Source organism: Alligator mississippiensis, chromosome 1 (assembly GCF_030867095.1).
Source record: "Alligator mississippiensis isolate rAllMis1 chromosome 1, rAllMis1, whole genome shotgun sequence".
Taxonomy (NCBI): domain Eukaryota; kingdom Metazoa; phylum Chordata; order Crocodylia; family Alligatoridae; genus Alligator; species Alligator mississippiensis.
In genome coordinates this window covers 361,856,318-361,880,690 of record NC_081824.1, presented here as the reverse complement: position 1 = coordinate 361,880,690, position 24,373 = coordinate 361,856,318, and the positions used below count along the sequence as shown (strand labels likewise).

Genomic DNA, 24,373 nt, shown 5'->3' with positions numbered 1-24,373 from the left:
GAAGGTGGAGACAGACAAGAATGCACATGGTAAGTAGAAAAAGGAAGTAGTTGTTAAAAACAGGATTGGCTAATGATTTTTGCATATGTTGATATTCTAATAGCTGTTCACAATGTAGTAAAAGCTGTAAATACACATAGGGAGAAGAGCCTTGCCCAAAAAGAGTTCTCATGAAGAGAAATAACATCTCCAAATACATATTGCTTTAAATACAAACTCCTCTGGTTGGATACTGTCTATTAAAAAAAAAATATATCTTCTATTCCAAATCAAGAAATTACCCTAACCTGATCTATGAAAAGAAGGAATGGAATTGCAGACTGCATGTTAATATACTTGTTTTATCACTATGCAATGGCACAGTACACTCCCAGCAGAAATGGGTTCTAGCAAGTGAATAATTCAAATTCAGAATCCACAAATCTCATAGATAGCTTTTATTATAGACTTTGAACCTCCCATAAAACAAAGTATTGGTGACTAAGTCCTGGAACATATTATGAAAGTATCTGCAGCAAAGCAGGTGATGAATGGTTGACAGCTTTCTGTTTTCCCATCTTAATACTACTAAAAGGGCAATGCTCCTACTCCATCTAGGAAGATGGTTTCATTTTCAATATACTGACTTACATTCTGCTTTAGACATGATCACTGAGTACTCTCAAACTCCTCAAAAACATTTGTGAAAGAACAACAGAGCTAGCTAGCTTGCACCCACATGCTTTATATAATAGTAATTAGGTTCTAAGTGATTAGAGTGGTGTTCCCACATTCCCTATGTTTCTGCTAATAACCTATTAAAGGAAATATATGCTATTATGGTTAAATATGCCTTCAAAGAAGTTGCTACATATGCATTGCTTGGTGATTCCATAGTTCAGGATCCATCTCATAACAGAAGAGACCATTTTACTCCTTACCAACAATACCACTCCTAAACCAATAGAGATTGGGGGCAGGTGACACAATAAATTCTATCAGAAAAAGAAATCTCTTTGTTCAGTCTTTCAAATGACAGAGAGTTTAGAAGGACCCCTTAACAGGTTCCCAGGATGAAGACAGATTTCTGTGACAAAGAACTTGGAAAGAAAGTGTATATGCATGGGAAAGGGTGGAAAGAGTGGAATTACCTCAGAGGAGGAGACATTTTCTGCCCTTAATGCCAAAGCATTTCTTTTTACTTCAGACAGACAAGGTTCTTTGGGTAAATCTGTTATCTTTTATTAGACCAACTCAAATAGTTGGAAAAATTCTTCTTAACAAGCTTTTGGGTTTAAATGCCCTTCATCAGGCTGAGGAAGCATCTGTAGTTGGTGTGCTCTTCCTGGATGGCATGAATAGTAAAGAAGCCAGAGGCTGGTATGCATGCAAGAAAGGCAGACAGTGAAGATGTAGACTGAGGAGTCAGTGGGTGAGAGACAGGCTGGATGGGGGAGGGGAATAAATGTAGCAGGTGAATAGTGGAAAGGTACCTGGGGAGTCAGCTGTTAGATGGATTGGATTTATGAAGTGTCATAAATCCAATGTCTATATTTAGTCCATGATTGATTGCATCCAGGAGGTTGATGAAGTGAAGTTCATAGGCTCATCTGTGAAAAGTGTTTTGTAAATTCCCTTTGAGGATTAGAACTGAGAGATCGGAGACAGTGTTATTCTTGTGAGAAATGTGCCCCCACTGATAATTGGGCATTCTTGTTTTTAATAGATTTCCAGGATGCGTTCATTCTGGTGTGCAGTTGTTGTTTCATCTCTCCTATGTCTTTTTCATCAGGGCATTTGGTGCACTGGATGAGATATATTACATTTCTAGAGGTGCAGCTGTAAGATGCAGAAATGCTGATGGTTTTGTTGTGGGGTGTAATAATTGTGGTGGTGGTGAAGATAGGTTGGCAGGTTTTATACAACTTGTCATGGCATGGTCTGGAACCATTTAGGTGTGTTCTGGGCCGTAGGAAGTTTGTTTCCGTTGATGAGGTTAGCGAAGGTCGGTGCTTGTTTGAAGGCTAGGACGGGTGGTTTTGGAAAGATCTCTTTAAAAATTGGGTCTCCTTCTAGTATGGGTTGCAATTGTTTGAGGATTTTCCATACAGGTTCAAAGGAGGGTTGATATGTCATAACCAGTGGTGTGTGTGGGTTTTTCCCTCTGTACTGCAGCAATTCATTACACTCATCTCGGTAGCTCTTTCAAATGTGCAATCTCTTTGGAGGAGTGTCCTTGTTGAGTGAAAGCCTTTTTGAGATTGAGTTGGCAATCCTGGGTGTTCTGTTCGGTGGTATCTAAGGGCTTGGCTGTATATCACAGCTTTCTTGGTGTGTTTATGAGGATTACTGGTTCTGTGCAGATACGTATGCTGGTCTGTGGGTTTCTTGTATAATGTGGTCTTGACTATTCAAGAGATATTCAGATGGAGGGGTGATGAGTGCTGAATTTCTGATGGAACTCAATCAGAGATTGCGGGTTTTCAGTCCAATGAAGATGTCATTGATATATCTTAAGTATAGCAAGGGTTTGATGATGCAGTCCTTGAGGAATTCTTACTCTAGGTGGCTCATAAAAAGATTTGCATACTGGTGCCCATAGCTGTGCCCATGGTCTGGAGGAAGTGCTGGTTATTAAAACTGAAATTGTTTCATGTCAAGATGAAGTATAAGGTCAGTAATATCCTTGGATCTGTACTCTGTGTTGTCATCTTGCTCTTGTAGGTATATAAGGCAGGTTTGGATGCCATCCTGGTGTGGCATGTTGGTATAAGCTAGTAACATCCATGGTGGCTAGGACGATGTTGCTGGGAAGGTGGCCTATGTTTTTAAGTTTTCAAAGAAATTCTGTAACGTCTTGGACAAAACTTGTTCTTTGGGTGATGAGCAGTTTTAGGATTGATTAGATGAAACCTGATATTTCCCTGGTTAGGGTTTCTTTTTATTTCGAACTTTCTACAAAGAAGCTTAGAGCTTAAAGTTGGAATCTAAGAACACAGAATTTCTGAAGTGCTATTATACCTTTATAAAAGCTGCTAACCTCTCCAGTAAGTAAAAAGACCTGAAAACACTCTGAAAGAGTATCTTAAGGCAATACCAAACACTACCAAAATCTGATATGAACAATAGTCCATTGTGATATAAACCAGACACAGTAAGTTAAAAATCAGTATCATTACCTTTTTAAAGAAAAAGAATGTATTGCAGCTAAAAATAGCCACATTGTATTTCCAAACCTAATAAAGCAGAGCTACACAACATCATCTCTATGGCAAAAATATGATGTCACTGCTCTCTTCATTTAGCATGTTTTGACATATTATTGAAGAACACTAATTCTTCAGTACCAGGTCTAGTCAAGATTCTTCTTCCACCTCCTCACTCCCTCCTTTTCTCTAAAAGCCCAGGATCTCCCAAGGATGACTAACTTGGAATAAAGAACAGACCTACTTACTGCTAATTACAACTGTGGTAGATTACCCTCCTTAGAGGCTTGGGACTTCCTCCTGTGCTAAAGGCTTTGCAAAACAGTTTGGAACAAACAAGAAGAAGAGCTATTTAAGAGCAAGTGCTGTTTTACTCTGTTTTTCAATATCTTAACAGTTAATGATGGAACTTTTTACAGCAATAATATCTGAAAACAGGTATTTAAAAAAAAAAGACAAATGTACAATAGGAAACAATTTGCAGAGCCTCTTCCCACATCTAACAAATAAAGGTAAATAAGCATCCACAATTCCAGGTCAGAATCCAGATGCAAAATAAAATAAGACACCTACCAGGTGGAATTTCAGGACACCCATAGCTTCCTCCATCAGATTCTTTTCCATAAGGAAGGAAATATTTTTCTGTGGGGTCTTTCAATCCTAAATTGGTGTCAAAGGGACAGTTTCTAAACCAAAACTATGGTCAAACCACCTCTTGAAATGCACCCAGAAAACAACTATTTTTGATACATTCTAAACCCAATTTCTTGGCTAAAATACACTCCATGTATTAGGGGCCAGTTGATAGCAAAGAGACCAACTAAAAAGACTTCTCTTTTCTGTGGAGGTAATCAGCACCAGCTGTACTTATTCTTATTGATTCACAGCCAGCTGCCAATGCAATGAGGATATCTGTAGCTCCCTCTGGAATCAGGAGATAAATGGCTTTTACCCTCCCCTTGCCAACCGCTTCATCATAGCTAGACATCTAACTACAAGCACAAACAAAGGTCAGCATTTTTCTACTGCTTGTGTTACAGTCAAGTTTCCACACTGATTTTGTTAATAGTAAACAAGGAACAAATTGGCAAGAGCATTAACTATCAAACCCTCCTCATTCATTAAGGACTCAGCAGGTCTCTACAGTCTATTATTAAAAAAGAGATGGCAACTCTCATAGGAAGAGTCAGATTAGGGCTAAGGACAGACACTCAAAGATCTGGAGCCTGAATTAATTCAATCTTAGTCTAACCTGCAAAGGTTAAACTGATTTGCAAGTGTACAGACATTCCCTTTTCACTCAAGAAATGCAAGCATATGCCTGCAGTGGCTCAGGCCAGAAGCCTTAGGCAAGGGGACAGGGATGGGGTTATTTCCCCCCTCCATCTAGCTTCTGGCAGAGGGGGCAGGGAAGGAGCTTATCCCACTGCTTGCCCCATGCAGGAAGGGATTGGAAGTCAGGGTGGGCAGACCATAGCTGTGGTCCCCTGGTGGTGGAGGGTGGAATAAACACCCTCTCTGTCCCCTTAGGGGGCTATGCCAGCTGGCCTCTGGCCAAGCCCCCACCCCTGCAGCAATGAGAGGAGTGTGCCAGAGCTCAAGTCTGTGCATTTGGGATAAGGATGGAGGAATTAAACCCCATCCCTAGCCAGTTCACTTGAGGCTACTGCTAGAGCTGGCCATGCCCTCACCACTGGAGCAGCAAGTGAAGAAATGCCTGGCCTGTCTGTGCTGGGGGTGGGGGGGAATAAACCTCTTCCCTGTCCCCTTTGCCTCGGGGGGAGGGGGGGGCAGGCATCAGGCCATTCTCTCATCCCTGCTCCAGCTGGGAGAAGATGGGTGGGATCAGCCCTGCTCTTCTGGAGCAGAGAGCATAGCCCTGCCCAGGGCTGCAGAGCATGCTGGGGGACCCTTGGCCAATCCAAATCTCAGAATCTCTCCAAATCAGTGCTGAATCTTCCTAAGCTGATTCAGCCAAATCGATTCAGGACAGTGGTCTGAAACTCTGAATCGAATCGAATTGAATCGAATCGAATCACTGTCCTTTGAATCAGCCGAATCTGAATCGAATACTTCCCTATTCTCACAAGCCTAATTTTTAGTTGACAGGGCTTTCCCACCCCCAAAAACAAGACTCCTTGCTTCCCATCAGCCGAACACTTGCAAAAAGCAGTTTTTTATGGCAACCTAAGTCAGGTTCCTACAAACTGGCAGAATCCATGTAGCTGGGCTTCTGTGGGGACAGGTCAAGACTACTAAAACGTCATAGAAAGTATGAGTCACTCCTGTACCTCCAAATCCAGCACCTGGATCTGTGAAGATAAGTTTCTCTCTATACCCTCCTATGGGAAGGAGTATACTGAGTTACTATCAATGCTTTAGAACAAGGTATATTGTTTGAGAAAAATTCAAACTACTTAACATGCTACAGCGACATCAAAGGAGAAGAAAGCAGTTTAGAAATGTGTGGTTCACAGCTCAGAAAAAATACCTCAAACTAATCAGGTTGATGTTAGTTCTTCTTGGCTGCATGACCAGACAGGTATGCGTACGTATATTTATTAATTTGACATGTACTGCATTCTGTGTTGTGGTTTTAGCCTTCTGGATATACTATTTAAAGGGATCTAGTGGCACTGCATGTCTTTTTGCAGCAATCAAAATATCTTAATGGACTTGGCTATACTGCAACAAATTCATGACCCTGATGATGCCGTAAGAAAACTGAATTTATTGCCTACTACAATATATCTCTGAATTTCAGTTGGCTTAGAAAGAACTCCTCACATTAAAATATATCAGGAAAATATAGCTTTTACTTTACATACAAGTTCCAAGAGCCCTCTCTTTTGATTAGAAAATAATACCAAACAAAACAATGCACTTTGTAAGAATCCAGTAAATTTGTTTGGTGAAAAATAAATACACAGGCGTGAAATCACTGCTGTGGGTGATTTTCTTAATTTTTTTATTGCATAGAATATGCAATTATGTAATGACCAAAATGATAGCATCTGAAGAATATTTTCCTGTTTTACTGAGCATGTGTGAGCTAAACAGTATGAGGTGCATGATATGAGTTTTATTGCAACCTTCTTGAAGATAAAAAACCTTTAAATCATGAAGAAATGCGTTCACCAAGAGGGCTTTAAGGGGCTTTTAATGTTTTATTTATTTGTTTACATAGGTCTATAACATACATTTAAATTAAAATGTATATATAATGAAAGAACAGCCCCCCAAATAATTTAAAGTAATTAACTGCAATACAGGTAACTGTTGCAGCCCAAACATTTCCAGGTGTATAAATGAGTATTTCAGTAGTTGTAGCAAGTAACCTGTCTCTTTCATATCAAACTATCAAATAAAAATCACCACATTCAGTTCTATGGTAGATTTTGTCCAAAGCTTTGAAAGCAATTGCCCAATATAAATTTAGCCTGACAAAAACCTTGTGAAATGGGCAATTGCAGGCCCTCTCTCATGACACCTAATTAGAAGTAAACTGAACTAGAAATGGGATAAAGGAACAGATAGACAGGCTTTGCAATCTGCTTAAGCCAAAACTGCATGTGCAATATACCTCATTCTCAATTAAAATACCTGCACATGAAGAGAGTATTTAGATGTACAAGTAATTAGGCTTCATTAAAAAAAACACTCCCTGCTTTGTCCTCCACTTCCTACAAGGTTGCATTACTGACAGTTCCATTTGGTAAATCATTTGGATTTTTTTCCTGATTTTCTTTGCATGAGAAAAGTGACAGAATATATCAAAACAAAACAATTTGTTAAGCAAATTAGACTAGAAAGAAAGAAAAAAAAGACAGTAAAATAACACGATAGAATGTTAAAGCATCAATACCTAACAAGCCAAATATATGTAACTTTGATTCACTAATAACTATAGAAATCTTTTCTAAGGTCCAGATTTTGAAGATGTATGCACCTGCTTGATTATAAACAGTCTATAGTCCCAATGACTCCAATTAAATTACTCGGTCTATAAATTTAAGCACTGTTGCAAGTCTTTAGTCTAAGTGAATATGAAAAAGGCTGCAAATGCCTGTATAGATTTTTATTTTCATATATCCTCATTAAACATGGTAAATGTGCTATCTCTTTGCCAGGACAAATAAGGAAAACTTTTAGAAGGGGAAATATTATAGTCAAGGGTTTGACATACAAGTCTGTGAAAAGTTGAAGGAATATGTAGAGAAGTGACTGATTAGTTTAAAGCATTTCATATTTTGGTCTCAGCATCTGTAAATACAGACTTTTAGTTGTTACTATTTTTCTTTTATACACACACCTTTATTAGAATGAAAGGAAAAAGGAGCTTTCTGAAGTAAATAAGATATTGCAAGTGTAGATACAATTTCAGTGACTCTTCAGGAACAATGGGATAATTTAAGAGGGGTTGTAGGGCAAACCAGGCTTTGCTCACTCTTCTGGTGGCTATCAGAAACTGCTGTCAGCAATACACTTCTGGAGGAGTTTGGCCTCTCTATACAATGCCCTATATGCACTCTAGCCTACCATTGTAGATTGTAAGAAGTGTAATGTAGACCCAACACATTCCTATGACACTCCCCTAGAACAGTGAAAAGCTATGCATTTTCCTCAAAGCCAACCAGCATCCCCAGTCAGAGTCCATCTCTGAATGAAATATTTTAGGTACTCTTACCTATATCCCTAACATGTGCTCCCTTCTCTTCTCTGGAGGTCTTGCCAGCTTCCAAAAAAAATCAGCACCATCTGTAACCACATAAGTCTTAAGTGGCTTAGTTTAAGCCACCTAAACCTGAATAGAATTGGGATTGCCATGTGCAAGTGTTTGCCCAGAGGCTGTGGAGAGTCTGTGGCTAGGCTTTCCCAGTCCCAGGGATGTGCTGGGAATACACGAAAACAATTCATTAAGTCAGTTCAACTCACGATGATCTAAAGTTAGGTCTCATCAGGCATAAACTAACTTTAGATCGGGCACACCATGTTTAGGGCAACCTAAGCAAACTGTGCTGTGCTGCAAATATTTGTACACCCAGGCATTTAGATTGTCCTAAGCTTGGCTACGGTAACCTAAATGTAGTGCTTGTATATACCCTTATATTGCTTTTTCTCACAGCAGATGCTGCTTCCATTCTCCTTTTTTCTTCCCCATTTAAGATGACTTTGGTAATGGCACTAGAGCCTCTAATTGCTTATAGGAGCCCCTGCATGTCACTTCTGTATTTTTTACCTTAAAAAATATACATAATTATCTTCCCCACCATTTATTCTATATAGTGATCATCTGTTTTTCTGTACAACTTCCCGCCCCCAATTCCTCTGAGCTGATCCTTTCCTGGCTTTCCTGCCTTCCCTAATCACAGTCTTGTGGGGACAATTAGAGTGGCTTTTTTCTTTACCTAGTACACAAATCCTACAAGGAATGCTGCCATGTTAAGTGCTCAGATATTACAGTTATGAGTTAGGAACTTACATTGAGAACAAAGTAGAATATTATACATGTATAAAACTAATACATATTGGAAATACCAAAATCTTACGTGGAGTAAAATACTCTTTCAGATACAGATTTGAAGTGAAGAAACAAACAAAACAAAAAAATACCTTTTGGTCTTTCTCTCCATAAATGACTTCTCCAACAAATTCTTAGCAGGATATATTAACGCATGTTCTAAATGTAGCTCTTTGGCACTGCTAAAGTTTAAATGTCCATTTGCAGGTGCTAAGGAAATTGCCACTGAACATTCCAAGTAGAAGAAATCCAATACAATTCATCTGCTGATCATGCTGCTTTTCAAATGTTATGTCACTCTCTCAGCAGGAGCCATATATGTGTTACACTCATAGCCACTGGCCCTCTTCCTGGACCTGCTGCTTAGCTGTGATGATACTGGAGGTGGCCACATTCAAATAAGCAGAGATGGAGATTGTTCATCTGTTTATGAAGACTCCAAAGTACTTGTGCAAATTTGAACAGATATTCAACTTATGAATGTACAGCCGAGACCCCCTACACGCAGAAATTACAACAGCACAAGGTAATCTCTTTAGCAATCTATGACAGTGAAGAATATCATATCTACTGCAAAAGTTGGGAGAATTTAAATACTAAGAGTTACTAAAACTGTTGAATTTCAATTTAAATATATACAGGTATTAGAACACAAATTATTCAAGTCAGAATTTAGCTAGAATGCTAAATAAGGATTAAGCCAAAAATCATGTTTCTGTTATACCAATCCAAACCTGGTACCATAGCAACACCACGTCCTGAAGCACCACCTCCTACTAAAGGTGCCTATACACATGCTCCAACACATTCTAATTGAACACGTAAGAGCAGACTCAATTAATTGTGTCTGCTGGAGTGTTCTAATTAGAAAGTGCCACTGTATCACATGTATTAACCATCTCACATTTTAAAATGCCTGCAAGGGTGACTTAACTAAAAGTCATTGAATGAACTTTGAAGTGCCCCTGTGGCCATTTTGAAACATGGATTACTGAATACATGGGACACTGGCCATTTTAATTAGAACAGTTGTCCAGGAGCCCCTGCCTTCACACCAGAGCACATGTATAGACACCCTTCATTACTAGCAGGGATCCTGGTTTTCTCCGATTTAAAAAATCCCCAACCTTTGCTTTAAAAAAGTAGCCTTAGATCCACATTTTTCCATGATTAAAAAAACCCATTACAATATCTACCTATCTATCTATCTATCTAGTAATATTTCATATAGATACATATATATATACTAATGTTACTATATATATATAATAATGAAACATTACTATATATATCTAGATCTTCACACAGGCCTCACATATAGTAATGTTTCATAGTAATGTTATGAACAGTACTATACACACACACACACATATATATACCTCTACACACTTCTATATATATATAAGTACTGTTTATAACATTACCATGAAACATTTCTGTGTATGAGGCCTGTGTGAAGTGGCTAGTATTTGCTTCAGATTCGGCCGATTTGGGGGACAGTGATTTAATTTGGTGATTCAAATCACTGTACTGAATTGATTCAGCTGAATCTGATTCGGAGATTCGGCCGCTGCTGAATCAGCCAAAGCTCCAAATCGGACAGGCCCCATCCCCCACCAGCTCTCGCAGCCCTGTCAATGGGTGCCCTGCCTGGCCCTAGCTTCTGGCTCTTTAAAAAAAGCACAAAAAAAACCAACAACCCCAAACTCACTGGTTGCTGCCAGCAGGGGAGGGAGGGGGAGGTCCCTACTGCCCCATGCTGCGTGGGGGGCTCTGCCATGAGCTGCCTGACCTCTGCCTGCTCTCCCAACCCCACCCCCCTCCCCCCGGCTGCCCTGCCTGGCCCCAGGTCCCAGTTCTTAGAAAAAAAAAAAAAAGAAGTCTGACACTTGCAGGCTCCTGCCAGGGAGGGGGTGCAATCCCCACTGCCCTGTACTGCATGGTGGGCTCTAGCACAAGCCCTCAAAAGCACTGAGGTGAGTGTGGGGTTTTGTTGGGTTTTTTTAAAGAACTGGGAGCTGGGGCAGGCAGGGCAGCCATGGGGGGGCTGGAGAATGGGCTGGGGGCCTATAGAAGAGCCCCCCATGTGGCATGGGGCTGTGGGGGGGCAGTGGGGATTGCCACCCCCCACCTGGCAGTAGCCAGTGAATGGGGGCTTTTTTTTTTAAGAGCTGGAATCTGGGGCTGGGCAGAGCAGCCATTGATGGGGAGAGCGGGCAGGGGTTGGGGGGCACTCAAGGGGTCTGGGGGAACAGGCAGGGGATGGGGCTTGACAGGGTCCCCCTGGTCCCCTCTCCCCTCCTCCACCTCACCCCCACCTCCACCCCCTACTTACCAGTACGGAGTTTGGGTCCAGCTCTGTGTGGCGGCGAGCAGGGACAGCCCAAATTTCTAAAGCTCTCTGAATCTTTTCCAAATCAATTTGGAGAGCTTTGACCTTTTTATTGGTCTCCTGATTCGATTCGGTTTTGGAGATTCAGCTGCTGAATCGAGCCAAATCTCCTTCGAATCGAATCAGCACCTGAAGCTTTCCACAACCCTACTATATATATATCTTATTGATATAGCTATAGATAGTAATGTTTCATTTTAATCACGGAAAATGTGGATTTGGGGTTACTATTTTTTTTTAACTGAAAATTGGGGATTTTTTTAAATCAGAGAAAAACAAGATCCCTGGTTACTATTGTTGCTTCCTGCAATAAATTGCCAGTTTTTTTGATAGACTCTAATGCAAGTATTGACAGAGTCCATCCTCTGCTTGTGAAAACCGAAGCACTCAGAGCTTGAATAGCATCACAGCAGGTTGAATCAGGCTATGTCAAAGTAACAGACTCATCTTTTCAATATTTGGTTACAAGCATATTCTGTTATCCAGTTTATATATTCAGAAAAAGAACAGCGTATATTTAACTGTGCACTGTACCTCCTAAGAGGCACAATGCAGAAGAGGCATATGGTGGGGGACAAGAAGACGGAATTTTATTTCAGGACTTGGGCTTTTTCAATTTATAGTGCTTGACCATAAGCTGTCAGGGGCACAACCAGGACATAGGCAGTTGGGGTTTGAGCCTAAGGTGTTGTAGCCCAGAGGATCAGGAATAGGAAAAGCTGTGGAATCAAGGGGCCAGACTAGAGCTGGGTGGGAGTCAGAAGATCAGGAGGCCCAGGTCTATAAAGGACTGGACATAGGCAGTCACCCTGGATAGAACCACAGGTTAAGTAGGGGGTGGTTAACAGACAGTCAGGAACAGGGGGCAGGACTCCAGGCGTGTCACAAGCCAGGTGTCAAGCAGGCAGCTACAGCTGTACAGGACATTGGCAACTGCCTATTTGGCTAGGGGCAGAATTTGCACATAACCTGGTATAAGTGATCAGAAACTGGTTCAAATTTGAAACACAACAGAAGTTTAGTGCACATAAACCACTTTCAAAATGACCAAAAATGGTTTAAGATAAGCCTGGATGAATGTAGTATCGGACTGAACTTACTTAGTTTAAATCAGTTTATTGAACTTCTGTCCCAAATCCCCTTCAGACTCAAGTTAACCAGAGTCTCCCAGCATCCCAGGATGCTTTGCACCTCCCACGCAAAGCAAAGGATGCAGAGTGAGTAGGCTATCTAAGGCCCAAGCTGCCTGCTTCAGCTGAGCAGGGAAGCGTGGTCTAGCACCCTCCCCTCCCCTCCCCTCCCATCCCACCCCCCCGGCTTCTGGCCTAGGCCACCACAGACATGTGCCTGCATTTCTGGAATCAAAAGCGAATGTCTGTTCATTTGCTTCTAAGTTCAGTCTTAGACTAACCTGTGATGATTGAATCAATTCAGCCTTGGGCTTTTTGACTGTCTGTACTTGTGTACTTTAAGCCACAAGACAGGAGCGCAACAGACAGGGGTCTGGAAGCACAAGAGGATAGAAACTGGCAAGGCAGTCTGATATCACAAAGAACTAAGGAGCCACAGAACAGTCTGGGAGCAGGGGTGGGCAGGCAGGCAGGCAGGAAGGGCACATGGCACAGAAAATCAGGAACAGGCAGGATCAAGGAAGAGAGTGTCAGGAGCCCAGAGCTAGACAGGAAAGTATCTATCCTAATAATTATCCTGCTGGGTACTAAAAGAGCCACTGCTTAAAAGCAGGCAGCCATGCCCAGCAGAGAACTAGAGTAGGTGCAGGAAATTAGTCCATTGGCAACCAGGCCACTGGCAACCAGGCTAACTCAGGTAACAAAAACCAGCTGATAGGATTTTGACTAGCCTGGTCCCTGACTAATAGGCTGATAGGCTAGAATAGCAAGAGAGTTACTAATACCTTAATAATTCTCACCTGCCAACTTTAGTAACTCCTGCAGTTATGACCACAGGCTGTTTGTGCTTATGGTGCTGCTGGCAGGTTAGGTTGGTAGTAGCAGCCTTAGATCACTTTTCCTGTGAGATTTTCTGGAAACAGAACCAATCTGGTAGCTTGTTTTAAGTGTAGGGCCATCAAACCAGAGCTACATCAGAATCTAAAACCATACAATCTATCTGTAAAATGCCATCACTCTTGGCTTTCTGAAATGATAGGTCTATGAGTGGGTTTGAGGTACTACAGTAGCATCAAGTATGATATCATCAGTATTCAGGTTGCTACTGTGACTCCTCCTAAACTGGCTTAGATATCCATGTAATGCCCATTTAACCATGACACAGCTGCTGTTGAATGAAAGAATCCCTCCAAAGAATAATGCATAGCGTCTGCAAGGCTGCTGTAGCTGACAGTTGCAGAGGTAGCTTTGAATTGGCTGAAACCCTCAGGCTGTTGGCAAAACTATAAACTATGAGCACAGTGACCTAGTAGGATCAGAAACCCTAGAAATCTTGAGGTGAAAAAGAATGTAGGAAGATTTGTCTGTGAATCAGCAACTCTGTAACTTTTGATAGCTAGTCTACATCAAGAAGACAACATTAAGCAGCCAGCTTAGCAAAGAGCACCCACCTACCTTTATCTGTATGCTCACATAACATTTCAGCATGCAAGTAAAGAATGATGGGGCAAGTCCAGGCCTAATAGAAATCAATGAAAATTTGGCCATAGACTTAGCAGAGCCAGGATTTTTTTCCCTTGGTGCTCATACACTACGGCTAGTTTTTGCAAGTACAGTAAAATCTTTGTTCTCTGGCATCCCTGGGGTAAGGGGGTTCCCAGTTATGTAAAAATTACATTTATTTGAAATAACCTGGCAGCAGCCACATGCGGAGCAGCAATAGCACATGGTGGTGGATGGCAGCGGCGGCCACCATGTGCAAGCTTTCCTCCGCAACCCTCCACCCCTACCCCGTGGCCAGGTGGGTGGAAATTCTGGTTAAAAGATTTTCCAGTTACTTAAATGTCGGATAACAAAGATTTTACTGTACTGAGATTGTACCCTCACAAAAAAGGCCATATTTTGAAAATCTGGTTATTGCTATAATTTTGGGTATAAAATGTCTCAAATCCACTTATACCTTCCTCTTGGGTGTGTATAGTAACTACCACTGGAAATGTTCATCAGATATTAAGGGACTTCTACTGCTACACAATTTATTCACTTTCAAATATACCAGCCAATTTCACATTCTATTTCAAACCCAATTAGATTAAATTTTAAAAAGCAATGGAATGTCTGGCAACGATGAAGCCGTTATCCCACAGTTTTGGGGGGGGGTTTCCTCTCCACAGCTGGACAGCAGTGGGCAAGGAGCAAGGGGCACCGGCAGTGCCCAGGGGACTGTGGGTGAGGAGTATGGGGCACCAGCAGGAGTGGTGGGGCTGTAGGTAGGGAGTGAGGGACCTGAACCTGCATCCCGGTGAGCTAAAGGCACAGGGGAAACTCGCTCTGATTTTCCATAAATAAAAACTCAATATCAAATACCAAAATGTATAGGTTTCTAGAATTTATTTTATTATAATGATTGAGGCACTGATAGGCTTTCAAAATTGCTTTAAAATTGTAAATATATCAATTAAACATTGTGTTCAATTGATACCTCTCTCTCCCTCTCTCTCTCTCTCTATATATATATATACTTGTGTGTGTGTGTGTGTGTGTGTGTGTGTATACACACACACACACATATATAGCAGTATTTCATTTTTAATTATGGATTTTGGGATTTTAATCAGAGAATTTGCCGTTTTTATCAGAGAATGTGTGATTTTTAAATAGAGAAAACCAGGATCCCTGCTTATGCCCAAATAAGGTGTAAACAAAGCAATAAGACAAAAACTCACATAAGGTTAGATCTACACGTCACATAAAAGTCCCCTCTTTTTATTGAATATACTAAATCTACTGTATAATATCAAGTAAAGTTATTTTCTTACCATATATCAAGCTTACAAATTTATTTTTGTACAAATTTAATCTCTCTTATTTTAAGAGCCCACTGCGGAGTTTTATACAGGATAATTTTTGTAAACTAAAACGAGCAGAACTGACCTTTCTTCTTGGTTTTGCTACAACATAGTTTTTGTCAAATAAACTGCTTGACATTACTGTTTTCCAGTTTCACCATTTGTAGATTGTGGTGGTCATTATAGTTATCAACGTTATAGGTATGTTGTGAGTTTAACTAAGAAATATTTCAAAAACGATTTAAAATCTGCAAGCCATTAGAGGCGTAACACAGAAGCCAGGTGACTTCTGCCTGCTACCAGCACAATTGCACAACTGTGGGCACAGCCCCAGACCCTGGTTATTCTACCGCAAGGAAAAGGAAAGCACTTGTAGCAGATATTTCTGCAACAGTTCTAGATATAGTGGTAATTATGAATGGAAAAGTAGAGAAATTAATAGTATAGAAATAAAAAAGTACAGAAATAAATTCAGTTCTGAGGGCAGTTTAGCAAGATACTTATTTGTATTTATTTATATACAGTTCAAGCTAGCTCATTCTTAAATATGTAAGTAACTGCTGTAAATAATGATAGGAACTAGATGTTTTTGCAATGTCCTGCAACAATACTATCAAAGGGACAAATCCTGTTGCTAAAAAAGGACACAGCCTGCAGATCCTCATTGTGACCAGGACTTTGGGATATCCAAAGAAGAGAAAGACCCCCAAATCATGCTTGCCACATTTTACAGGTATTATGAAAGAGCTTAGACAGAACACATAGTGCTTGGTTACTTCAAATTTGATATCAAACCAAGGGTAGACACATTCAATAAAGTTGTTACCTCTTTTAATTTGCAGCAAGTTTACACCAATTTTCTGCACCAAAAAATAGAAAAAAAAAACTGCTTTGCTTTATTTCTTTGTATGTTAAGCTTGGGAAACTATTAATACTGTTCCTTTCATAATTACTACTACATCTGTAACTCCTGCAGAAACATCTTCTACAAGTGTCCCCAAAGCCAAACTTAAGATGGAAAGGATGAACATTTCTGCATCATTACCTAGAAACTCTGTGACTAGGATTAAAGTAGGAAGTCTAAGGCTAAAGATAATACCCACAGCAACTCTTGTGTGAGTGTGCTTCTTGATTTTAAAAAAAATGCCAAGGACCACTCAGAGCAAAATAAAAACCTGATTTTTGCTACTTATTTTGAAGTAGCACTTTTAAAACTGATTCCTACTCTTTAACAGCTGGATACAGCATGCAGCACAACTTGTATTCCAATGCATGACTCAATAGGAAGGCTTCATTCTCCATAATATTAATGAACTGTATGTGAAAATCAAAATAAATATTCTTGGGGGGAAAAAAAACAGAGATCCTGAAGCATTTCATCAAGCTGCTGTATAAAAACTGAACACACCAAAAATGTACTCGTGTTCAGAAAGCCTACAAATAATGCTAGCATTCTTAAGAAGAATTTATATAAAACAGGTACTAAGCACACCTCTAGGAGCTGTACAAAGTGTAGACGTAGTAGTTGTACAGTAAAATGTAACTCCAGTGCATTGGGGGCCACTGTGGCAGAAGCTCCCTGCTGGCTCAGTCCCGAGTTCTGCCCACAGCAGCTATTCCCGGGACCTGGGGGACTCCTGCAGCTGGGTCCCACAGCCAGGCCCTTGCACCAGGGGTGGTTCTGCCCCACTTGCAGTGTACCTGGCATGCAGGGAGGCCAAGCCCAAAGCTGGGGCCCCCTGAGCCTAGCATCCTCTCCCAGCCAGGCAGCATCCCCTTACAGGCAGACCATCCTCAGGAAGCTGTGCAGGCTAGGCTGGGCCCCACCTTGGGTACTGCTGGGCATCCCCACCGTGGCTCAAGTCTCTGGAGGCCCAGGGCAGCTCCTGCTTCCTGCCTGGCCCCTGCTCTCCTATGGCTGCTGCCTTCCCAAGGGCCTGGCTTGGCCAGCCAGCCTGCCTGCAGTGCGTCCCCCATGCCTGCTTCTTCCTGGCACTCGGTGCCCTGGTGCTGCCCCTGCCCCAGCCGGGCCCTCCCTCCCAGCTCCTGGCCTGGGCTTCCCCCGCTCTGGGATTGCCAGGGAGGTGTGAGTACCCTAGCCCTGGTGGCTGCTGCTGTGGTGTCACTGCCTCCCTCTTCCAGACACTGCAGGCCTGAGCTGCAGCCAGTATCAGTGGGAAACACACAGGCTGCAAAGGAGGCACCCTTTTTCTCTTTCTCCTTTTTTCTCTCTTCGCTTTCTCTCTTCTTTCCTTCTCTTTTTCTTCTTCTCCTTTTCTGTTTTCTCTCCTTTTTTCTTTTTTTCTATTCTCTCACTTGCATCTCTCTTTTTCTCCCTTCTCTCCCCCTTTTGTCTCTCTTTTCCTCTTCTTTTCTTTTCCTTCTTTTCCCCTTCCCTCTTTTCTTTCTCTTTTCCTTTCTTCTCTCCTTTTTCTTGCCCTGTCGTGCTCTGTGCCGAGCCTGGCCTCTGCCAGGCTTACAGCCACCCTCATCCAGGCACGTGTCCTCCGCCTGCACCATCTCCTTGACCCCGCTCAGTCAGCCTGGCTCTTACCCGAGGCACTGGCCGCACGGCTGGGCATGCGCTCCGTCTGCAACATGGGTCATCTCCTGCGTGACATCCGCGCCGCCCTCCCGCCGGCGGCGGCAGCCGCCTTGGACAAACATCTCCGGGCACACCAGATCCCCCGAGCTGCAGATGCCGTGAGTGAGGCTTTCCCTCTGCTGCCGGTCACCCCAGCTGTGGCCGCGGAGTTGGCCGGTGGGCCAGGCACGCTGTTGCAGCTCCCCATGCCTCCCGATAGTGACACGGGTTGTCCCTTCGCTTCTCTATCGCGTAGAAGCTTGTATGCCTGGGTGGTTTGCGTCCGCCACGATCAGGTGTTGGTGGGCCGCCCCAATACACCGTGGCGACAGCGCCTGGGGCCACCGGCTTCCCCACCAGCCCACCCGGCATGGCACACATTGTATAAGCCGCCGACCGCCAAGAAGACTGGCGACCTGCAGTGGTGGTTGCTGCACGGCATCCTAGCCACTGGCACGTTTGCGTCCCACTTTGACCCAGCCACCTTGACGGCCTGCCCCTTCTGCCCTGGGGGGGTGGAGGAGGATCTCTTTCACGCCTTCCTGGACTGTCCCCACCTGCGGCCGCTCTTTGCCACCCTCAAACCGCCGCTGCGGGCGCTGGGCAGAAGCCTCTCGGAGACCACCCACGTATGCTCCTACCCGTACCGGGCGGCCGAGCAGGGCGCCATCTGCCTGGCTAACTTTTTGCTGGGCCAGGCCAAGATGGCCGTCCTCAAGAGCTGCCGCAACCGGCTTGCCGGCACCGGCTCAGACAATGCCCTGCGGCTCTTTGGCCTCCTAGTGCAGGCGTGCCCCTCATTGGAGTTTGAGCATGCTGTGCTCCGGCGGGGGGTGCCCGCCTTCGAGGCACTCTGGGCCCTTGAGGGAGTGCTGTGCTATGTGGAGGACGGCCGTCTCAAATCCGCGCTCTGATGTCTTGACCGGTCTGGGCGACCGGGCAGGTGCGGTGGCAGACTGTGGCTTCCAGCTTGTGCCGTGCCCTGGGCCCTCACCAGGCTGCTTTTGTTTATTTTCTCGGGGTGAGATGTTGAAGGTTTTTGCATGTGTACTATGGGACAGGGAAGGGTGGAACTGTTCGTCTCTCGAGGGATATATATATATGGCATGTTAGACATGAATGGTTTACTATGGGACAGGGAAGGGTGGAATTGTTATTTTGAGCAGGTTGGGAGAAGAGACGGCTTTAAAAGTTCCGACCGTGTAGATGCCCTAGGTGAGTGAGACTGGGTAGTAGTACCGTGAACTCCCTTTAATCAGTCTGGTTCCGAGGCTGAGTGGCAGTCGCCGTCCATTAGTTGGCATTTATATATGGCATGTTAGGCACGACGCGTATTACTGCGAAGGTGTTTGTCACAGTGTGATGTTCTGAATGTCCTGGAATGGTTTTTCTTTGGTGTGGTTTGATGGTTTTTTGCTTTATGTACCTGATCTTTCTGAAATAAAGTAGTTAAAAAGTCAAAAGTCTCTCCTTTTTCTTTCTCTTCTTTTCCTCTTCCTTTTCCTCTTTCTTCTTTCTTTCTTTCTTTACCTTTTTCTCTCTTCTTCTTTTTTGCTCTCTTCTATCTTTCTCTCTTTTCTCTTTTTCTTTTTACCTCTCTCTTTCTCTCTCATCACAACATGCTTAACAAAAAAAGACTACACAAGAACAAAGGTAACATAGGAAGTTGTATTTATTGTCACCAGGCTTAGAATTTTTAGAAAATCTGGTATTTACTGTTAAAAAAACACCATTTATGATTATTAATTATACTGATATGCAATGTGTCCTGCCATGTACCCCCTCCCCCCCCCCCAATTTTGTTTTTCTGGCATGCTGGGACTCCGGCACCTTACACGGTAGAAATTGTGGTTTTTTCGGCACTCCAGCCAAAAACATTGCCTAGCGGTATAACTCATCATCATTCAGTTTTGATGCTAGCAATGAACCCCAACACAGTTTATATTACAAAATATAGTTTTAGAAAGTTGACATAGACCCTACAATACTTTCCTATAGTTACTCATGATGCAGTTGCAAGTGTCAGAAAACAAAACTCATGAATATATATAAAAAAAAACTTTAACCAAGTAATATCAGAACTATATTACACAAAATAAAATAAAATAAATGGTTTCCATCCTAAATGACATCACAGTATATTGCTTTGAGTGCTGATATTAGTTTATATCATATTGTCTTTTGTTATTACTTATTCTTAGGAAAAAAGAAAATCTACTCTTTTCTCCTCACAAAGAAACACTAAGTGAAGTATAACTAGTTCACACATGCCTTGGTAGTAACTAATCATTGACAGGGATCCTGGTTTTCTCTGATTGAAGAAAAAATCCCCAATTTTCGGTTTAAAAAAAGTAACCCAAAATCCACATTTTTCTGTAGTTTAAATGAAACACCACTAATATATATCTACTGTTTTTGGCTATCTATCTATTAACGGTGTTTCATTTTAATTTAATCACAGAAAAATGTAGATTTTGGGTTCCTTTTTTAATCTGAAAATTGGAGATTTTTTTAAATCAGAGAAAACCAGGATCCCTGCTGATCAAATGCTTTCTCTGCAAATCACAATTAGCCACTCATAAAATAATTAAAAAATCACATCTGTATGAATATGAATGCACACACAGGTGAACACACATATTCAAAATGTAGAACTACTTCCCTTTTATTCAACCTTATGAACCAAGGTTCTAAGTTAAAATAAACTGCTAATATCGCAGATGGATACTTGGTTAGTATAAGCAGCCTAGCACATGAAATACCAAATTAGAGCATTTGGTTTAACATCCTAATGTATCAATGAAGCATTGTTTTCCAAAATAAATGATATGGCATAATTTTCTATCTAACTGATATATATATATATACACACATACAGGCCTGTGGAAAAAACCCTAGCCCTATTCAATGGAGCCATAATTTTACTTCCCACTTCTTGCTGGGTTGGGTGAGAGGAAAACATGTGGTTCCTCTGGTTACTGAGTAATCTTTTCCAGATACTGGGATACGGGACCATGCTGTATTATCTTTTCCACAGAGCTCAGAGGTAGCCAAAAACAGTTTCAGAAAATGCAGTTCCAAATAAGATGTTAAAAAATTAGGCTTCCCCACACGGTTAACTTAGTTTAGAAATCTCACGAGTTAAAGAAAAGAAGTGTACTGAAATGTCAGCTTGTCAAGTTCCGTCTAGTTCCTTATATTTCCATGTAGTTTTTTAATCTTTAAGCTTCACATTTCCAAGTGTTTTTATGTGAGTAATGAAGTCTAGAAACTTTTTTTACAAATTAACTCTTACAAAGTTGTTTGTCACATAGTTAATTCACTGCTCACATAGTTGCTTGACTCCAGGAGTTAGGACAGTAAAATCAAACATTGGGAGCCTTGGGATAAAATATTAAGAGTTGCTAGCACTGTCAGGCTTCACAGCTCCACTGAAGAGTTGGATAGGTTCAGAGGCAGAGTGGCCTTTGCCCTGATTCCATCTAGACAGTCTGCCAGGTGGGCAGGGGGATTGTGGGGAGGGAGGGAAAACAAGGGGGTCAGACCTATCAAAATTCCCACAACCAAAACCTGAAGTTCATTCTTTTGCATAAGGAGAAAGAAAGAAATGTAGAGAAAAAAAAGGTAGTTGGGAGGTTGTCTTTCCCTTCTAGAGGAGAAGCATCAGCAGCTCCTACTATAACTAATTAGCTCCTTTTTCAAATCCGTTCTGATTTTTCCCTCCCACATTTCATCATCTTTCAGCTTCTTAACGTATTCTGACTGAATTGATTTCATTTTCAGCCCTTCTACCCACTGAAGTATTTCATTCTGTTCTTTTACTCAAAACCAGCATCTCATATCCACCTCCACCCCAAGATTTTATTCTTGAGTCCCCTGCTATGCTCTCGTCCCAGCATTTAATTATCTAGGTTCTTGCCCATGTATTTAGTGTGCTCTATCTTTTGTCTGCATGCATACACCTCAACATTTAATTATCAACCTTCCCCACATGTTTATACTATCTAATTAACTACCCAGCATGCAAGCTTCCTCCTGATTGGGTGGTGGTCATGCCTTCGCAGGAAAGAGCAACTGAGCAGAGGGGGATCACTGTGTAGCTAAGGGGCTTTCCCTAGACCCCAAGAAGAGCAAAGACGTCTACTTGTATATGGGGAGAAACAACAGAATGGGCTAGACCTTAGAAAATGGCAATTCTGTTAGTTACTTTAAATAACATTATAGAATTAGTGCCATTATGTCACTGCTTTTTTGTGGATAATAATTAAGCGTTCCAAATCGAAAGGTCCTGAGTTATTGAAATATTGCCTTGAAAAGGCTTTCAGTAGCAAATCCACCTCTATAAAAGAAGAGATTTAGAAAAATAAGACCACTTGACCTGTCTTGCTTGGCTTAATGAGCAAACGGGGGGAAATAGGAATGTTTGGACATGTCACTGTAACTCAAGATGAAAATCTCATATGGCTATCAGGATGTGAAAAGCTTGGCAAACACATCTGTTGGCCTTGTTTGCTCTTTGGCGATGCATGCAATGCTTGGACAGCTGACAGTTGACAGCAAACCCCCCACCATGCAACATCAAAGGACTCCTGCTGCCATCCTCTTAGATTTGTCCTACAGGAAATAATGTTGACACTGTGGCACAATATTTGTGTTCTCGCCTCTAGATGCAGTATCACCACCATACCAAAAATAAATCTGAAATGCTAATTGTCCTATCTAGGACATGCAGAACAGAGCAGCAAATATCAGAACTGCCAGACTGTTGCTCCAGTTTCATGATGGGTGCCAAATAACTCTTTTAAAGTTCTATTTTGTAAAGAAAAAGTTAAATTAATGAATGTACAGTCCCATCCATGCACTGGAATGGAATAAGACTAAATGTGTCATAAGAATACTAAAAAGGGACCTCCCAGGACAAGCCTTGAAGCCAAACTGAAGATCAGGTTAGCTAGAGAAATTAGCCCTTCACAAGTCACTCAGGGCATGCCCACACTTCTGTCCAGATGTATGAGTATCGCTTATGTAGACATATCTGAGCAAGCTTTAAATGAGCTGATTCAGGTACTTATACCAGTGGAGCTGAAACAGCATGGAGTTGAGCTGTGGAGTACTTAAAGGCCTGTGCTGAAGCCCATGTTGTCTTGGCTACCCTGACTTCAGGGACTGAGCCAACTAAATCAGAGTAAATATATCCTGGTCTTTGGCTTACCAATTTTGCATTTCTGCATAAGACAAGCAAAGGCTAAAGAAACACTTGAGGTATTCAGAAAGATGAAAACGGTCACAGGAAGAACAGGGTACATGTCAACACTGAAGCAGCAGCACATCCTAGCTGGAACGCCTATGACCATGTCCTGCCCGCCTGTTCTCAACTGCAAACTTCAAAACCAGAAATGCAGCAGAAAAGCACTGTGGAGTATCCCTCTGCAGCTGCTCCTGGGACCTTGGTTTGAAAATGGCTGAAATATGTTTGAGATAGCCTGGTTGAATGTAGTATCAGGCTTAACTGTTTTGGGTCAAACCGTTTTATGCGACGTCTCTCTCACACCCCTTCCTGGTTTAACTTAAACCAGAGTCCCTCAGCATTCCAGATGCTTTGCAGCCCTGGGCAGGGCTCTCTGTTCCATCCCGCCCCTATGCCTGGCTTCTCCCTGCCCTGTCCCATACCACGCCCTGCTCAAGAAGGGATTCCCCCCTATCCTCTCTCCCAAAGCACAAACTGTAGCCAGCATATGGTATGCTAATTAATACTGAGAGGTGTCTATGTAAGGCAGACAGGACAGTGTCTGCTTAGGACTTTTTGGAGCTAATCAACAGGTCACCTGGTAATGTTCCTCTGCTCCTTCCTTGGAAAAAGTTGTTTAAGACCCCTCCCTAATCACAGCATCCTGCCAGGGCCTGGCCATGCCCCCCCGCCCCACCCCAGGTCAGCACTGTAAATGAGAGGGGAGGGCTGCTCTAGTGCTCCCCAGCTTCTAGCCTGAGCCACTGCAGGCATGTGCCTACATTTCCTCAGTCCAGATTCAATCTGTACAGTTACAAACCAATTCAGCCTAGCCAGGTTAAACTAAGCTGCGAAGATTGAATCAGTTCAGGCTTAGGTTTTTTGAACATCTGTTCCTAGCCTTAAGGATCAAAAACACTATCCTCATTCCTGTCCTCCCTAGACTGATGTTTGGGGTTATAAGAAAAAATTGATGATGGGGTATGTGACTTAAAAGGCTTGTACAAAGGTGAATTTTTGCTGCAACACATTTTAGATGCACCTGAGCAGAAGTAATCTAGCTGTGGCAACACTGAGTTTGGTGTAGGCTGCAAAATTTGCCTAAGGGGCAGGGTAAATACTCCATTAGTTAGCATGTGTTGAGCTCTACACTTCCATAGATAAACTTTTTCACAATGTTTATGCTACACTGTATTCAAATTACTGCCTGCATCATGGATGTACCATGAAAGGGAGACCAGCATGGATGTACCGTGAAAGGGAGACCAGCACTGGAAATGTATAGCTGTAAAGACACTAATGTAGGTCCTTGCAAGATCAGACAAGATGATGAGGGTATGCTCTAATGTGAGACTCATTCATGTCTGAGAATGTCTACTTAAGCTGGAATCACACCTCTGGACTGTAATGCAGACAAACCCTCAAGAACAGTACTTGACTATGACTGTGGCTGAAGTTGTAACACTGATTATCACAGAATAAGCT

General features: G+C 42.3%; 1 protein-coding gene across 1 annotated transcript in view; it reads right to left on the bottom strand.

Annotated features, from left to right (window-relative positions):
* FGF14 (fibroblast growth factor 14) overlaps positions 1-4,014 on the bottom strand; it is a 456,042-nt gene extending 452,028 nt beyond the window's left edge. Inside the window, exon 1 of the mRNA XM_059721101.1 lies at positions 3,759-4,014. Within this exon, the coding sequence (XP_059577084.1) occupies positions 3,759-3,809 (51 nt within the window). The 5' untranslated portion in view covers positions 3,810-4,014. The remainder of the gene's footprint in view (positions 1-3,758) is intronic.
* Between the last annotated feature and the right edge of the window lie 20,359 nt (positions 4,015-24,373).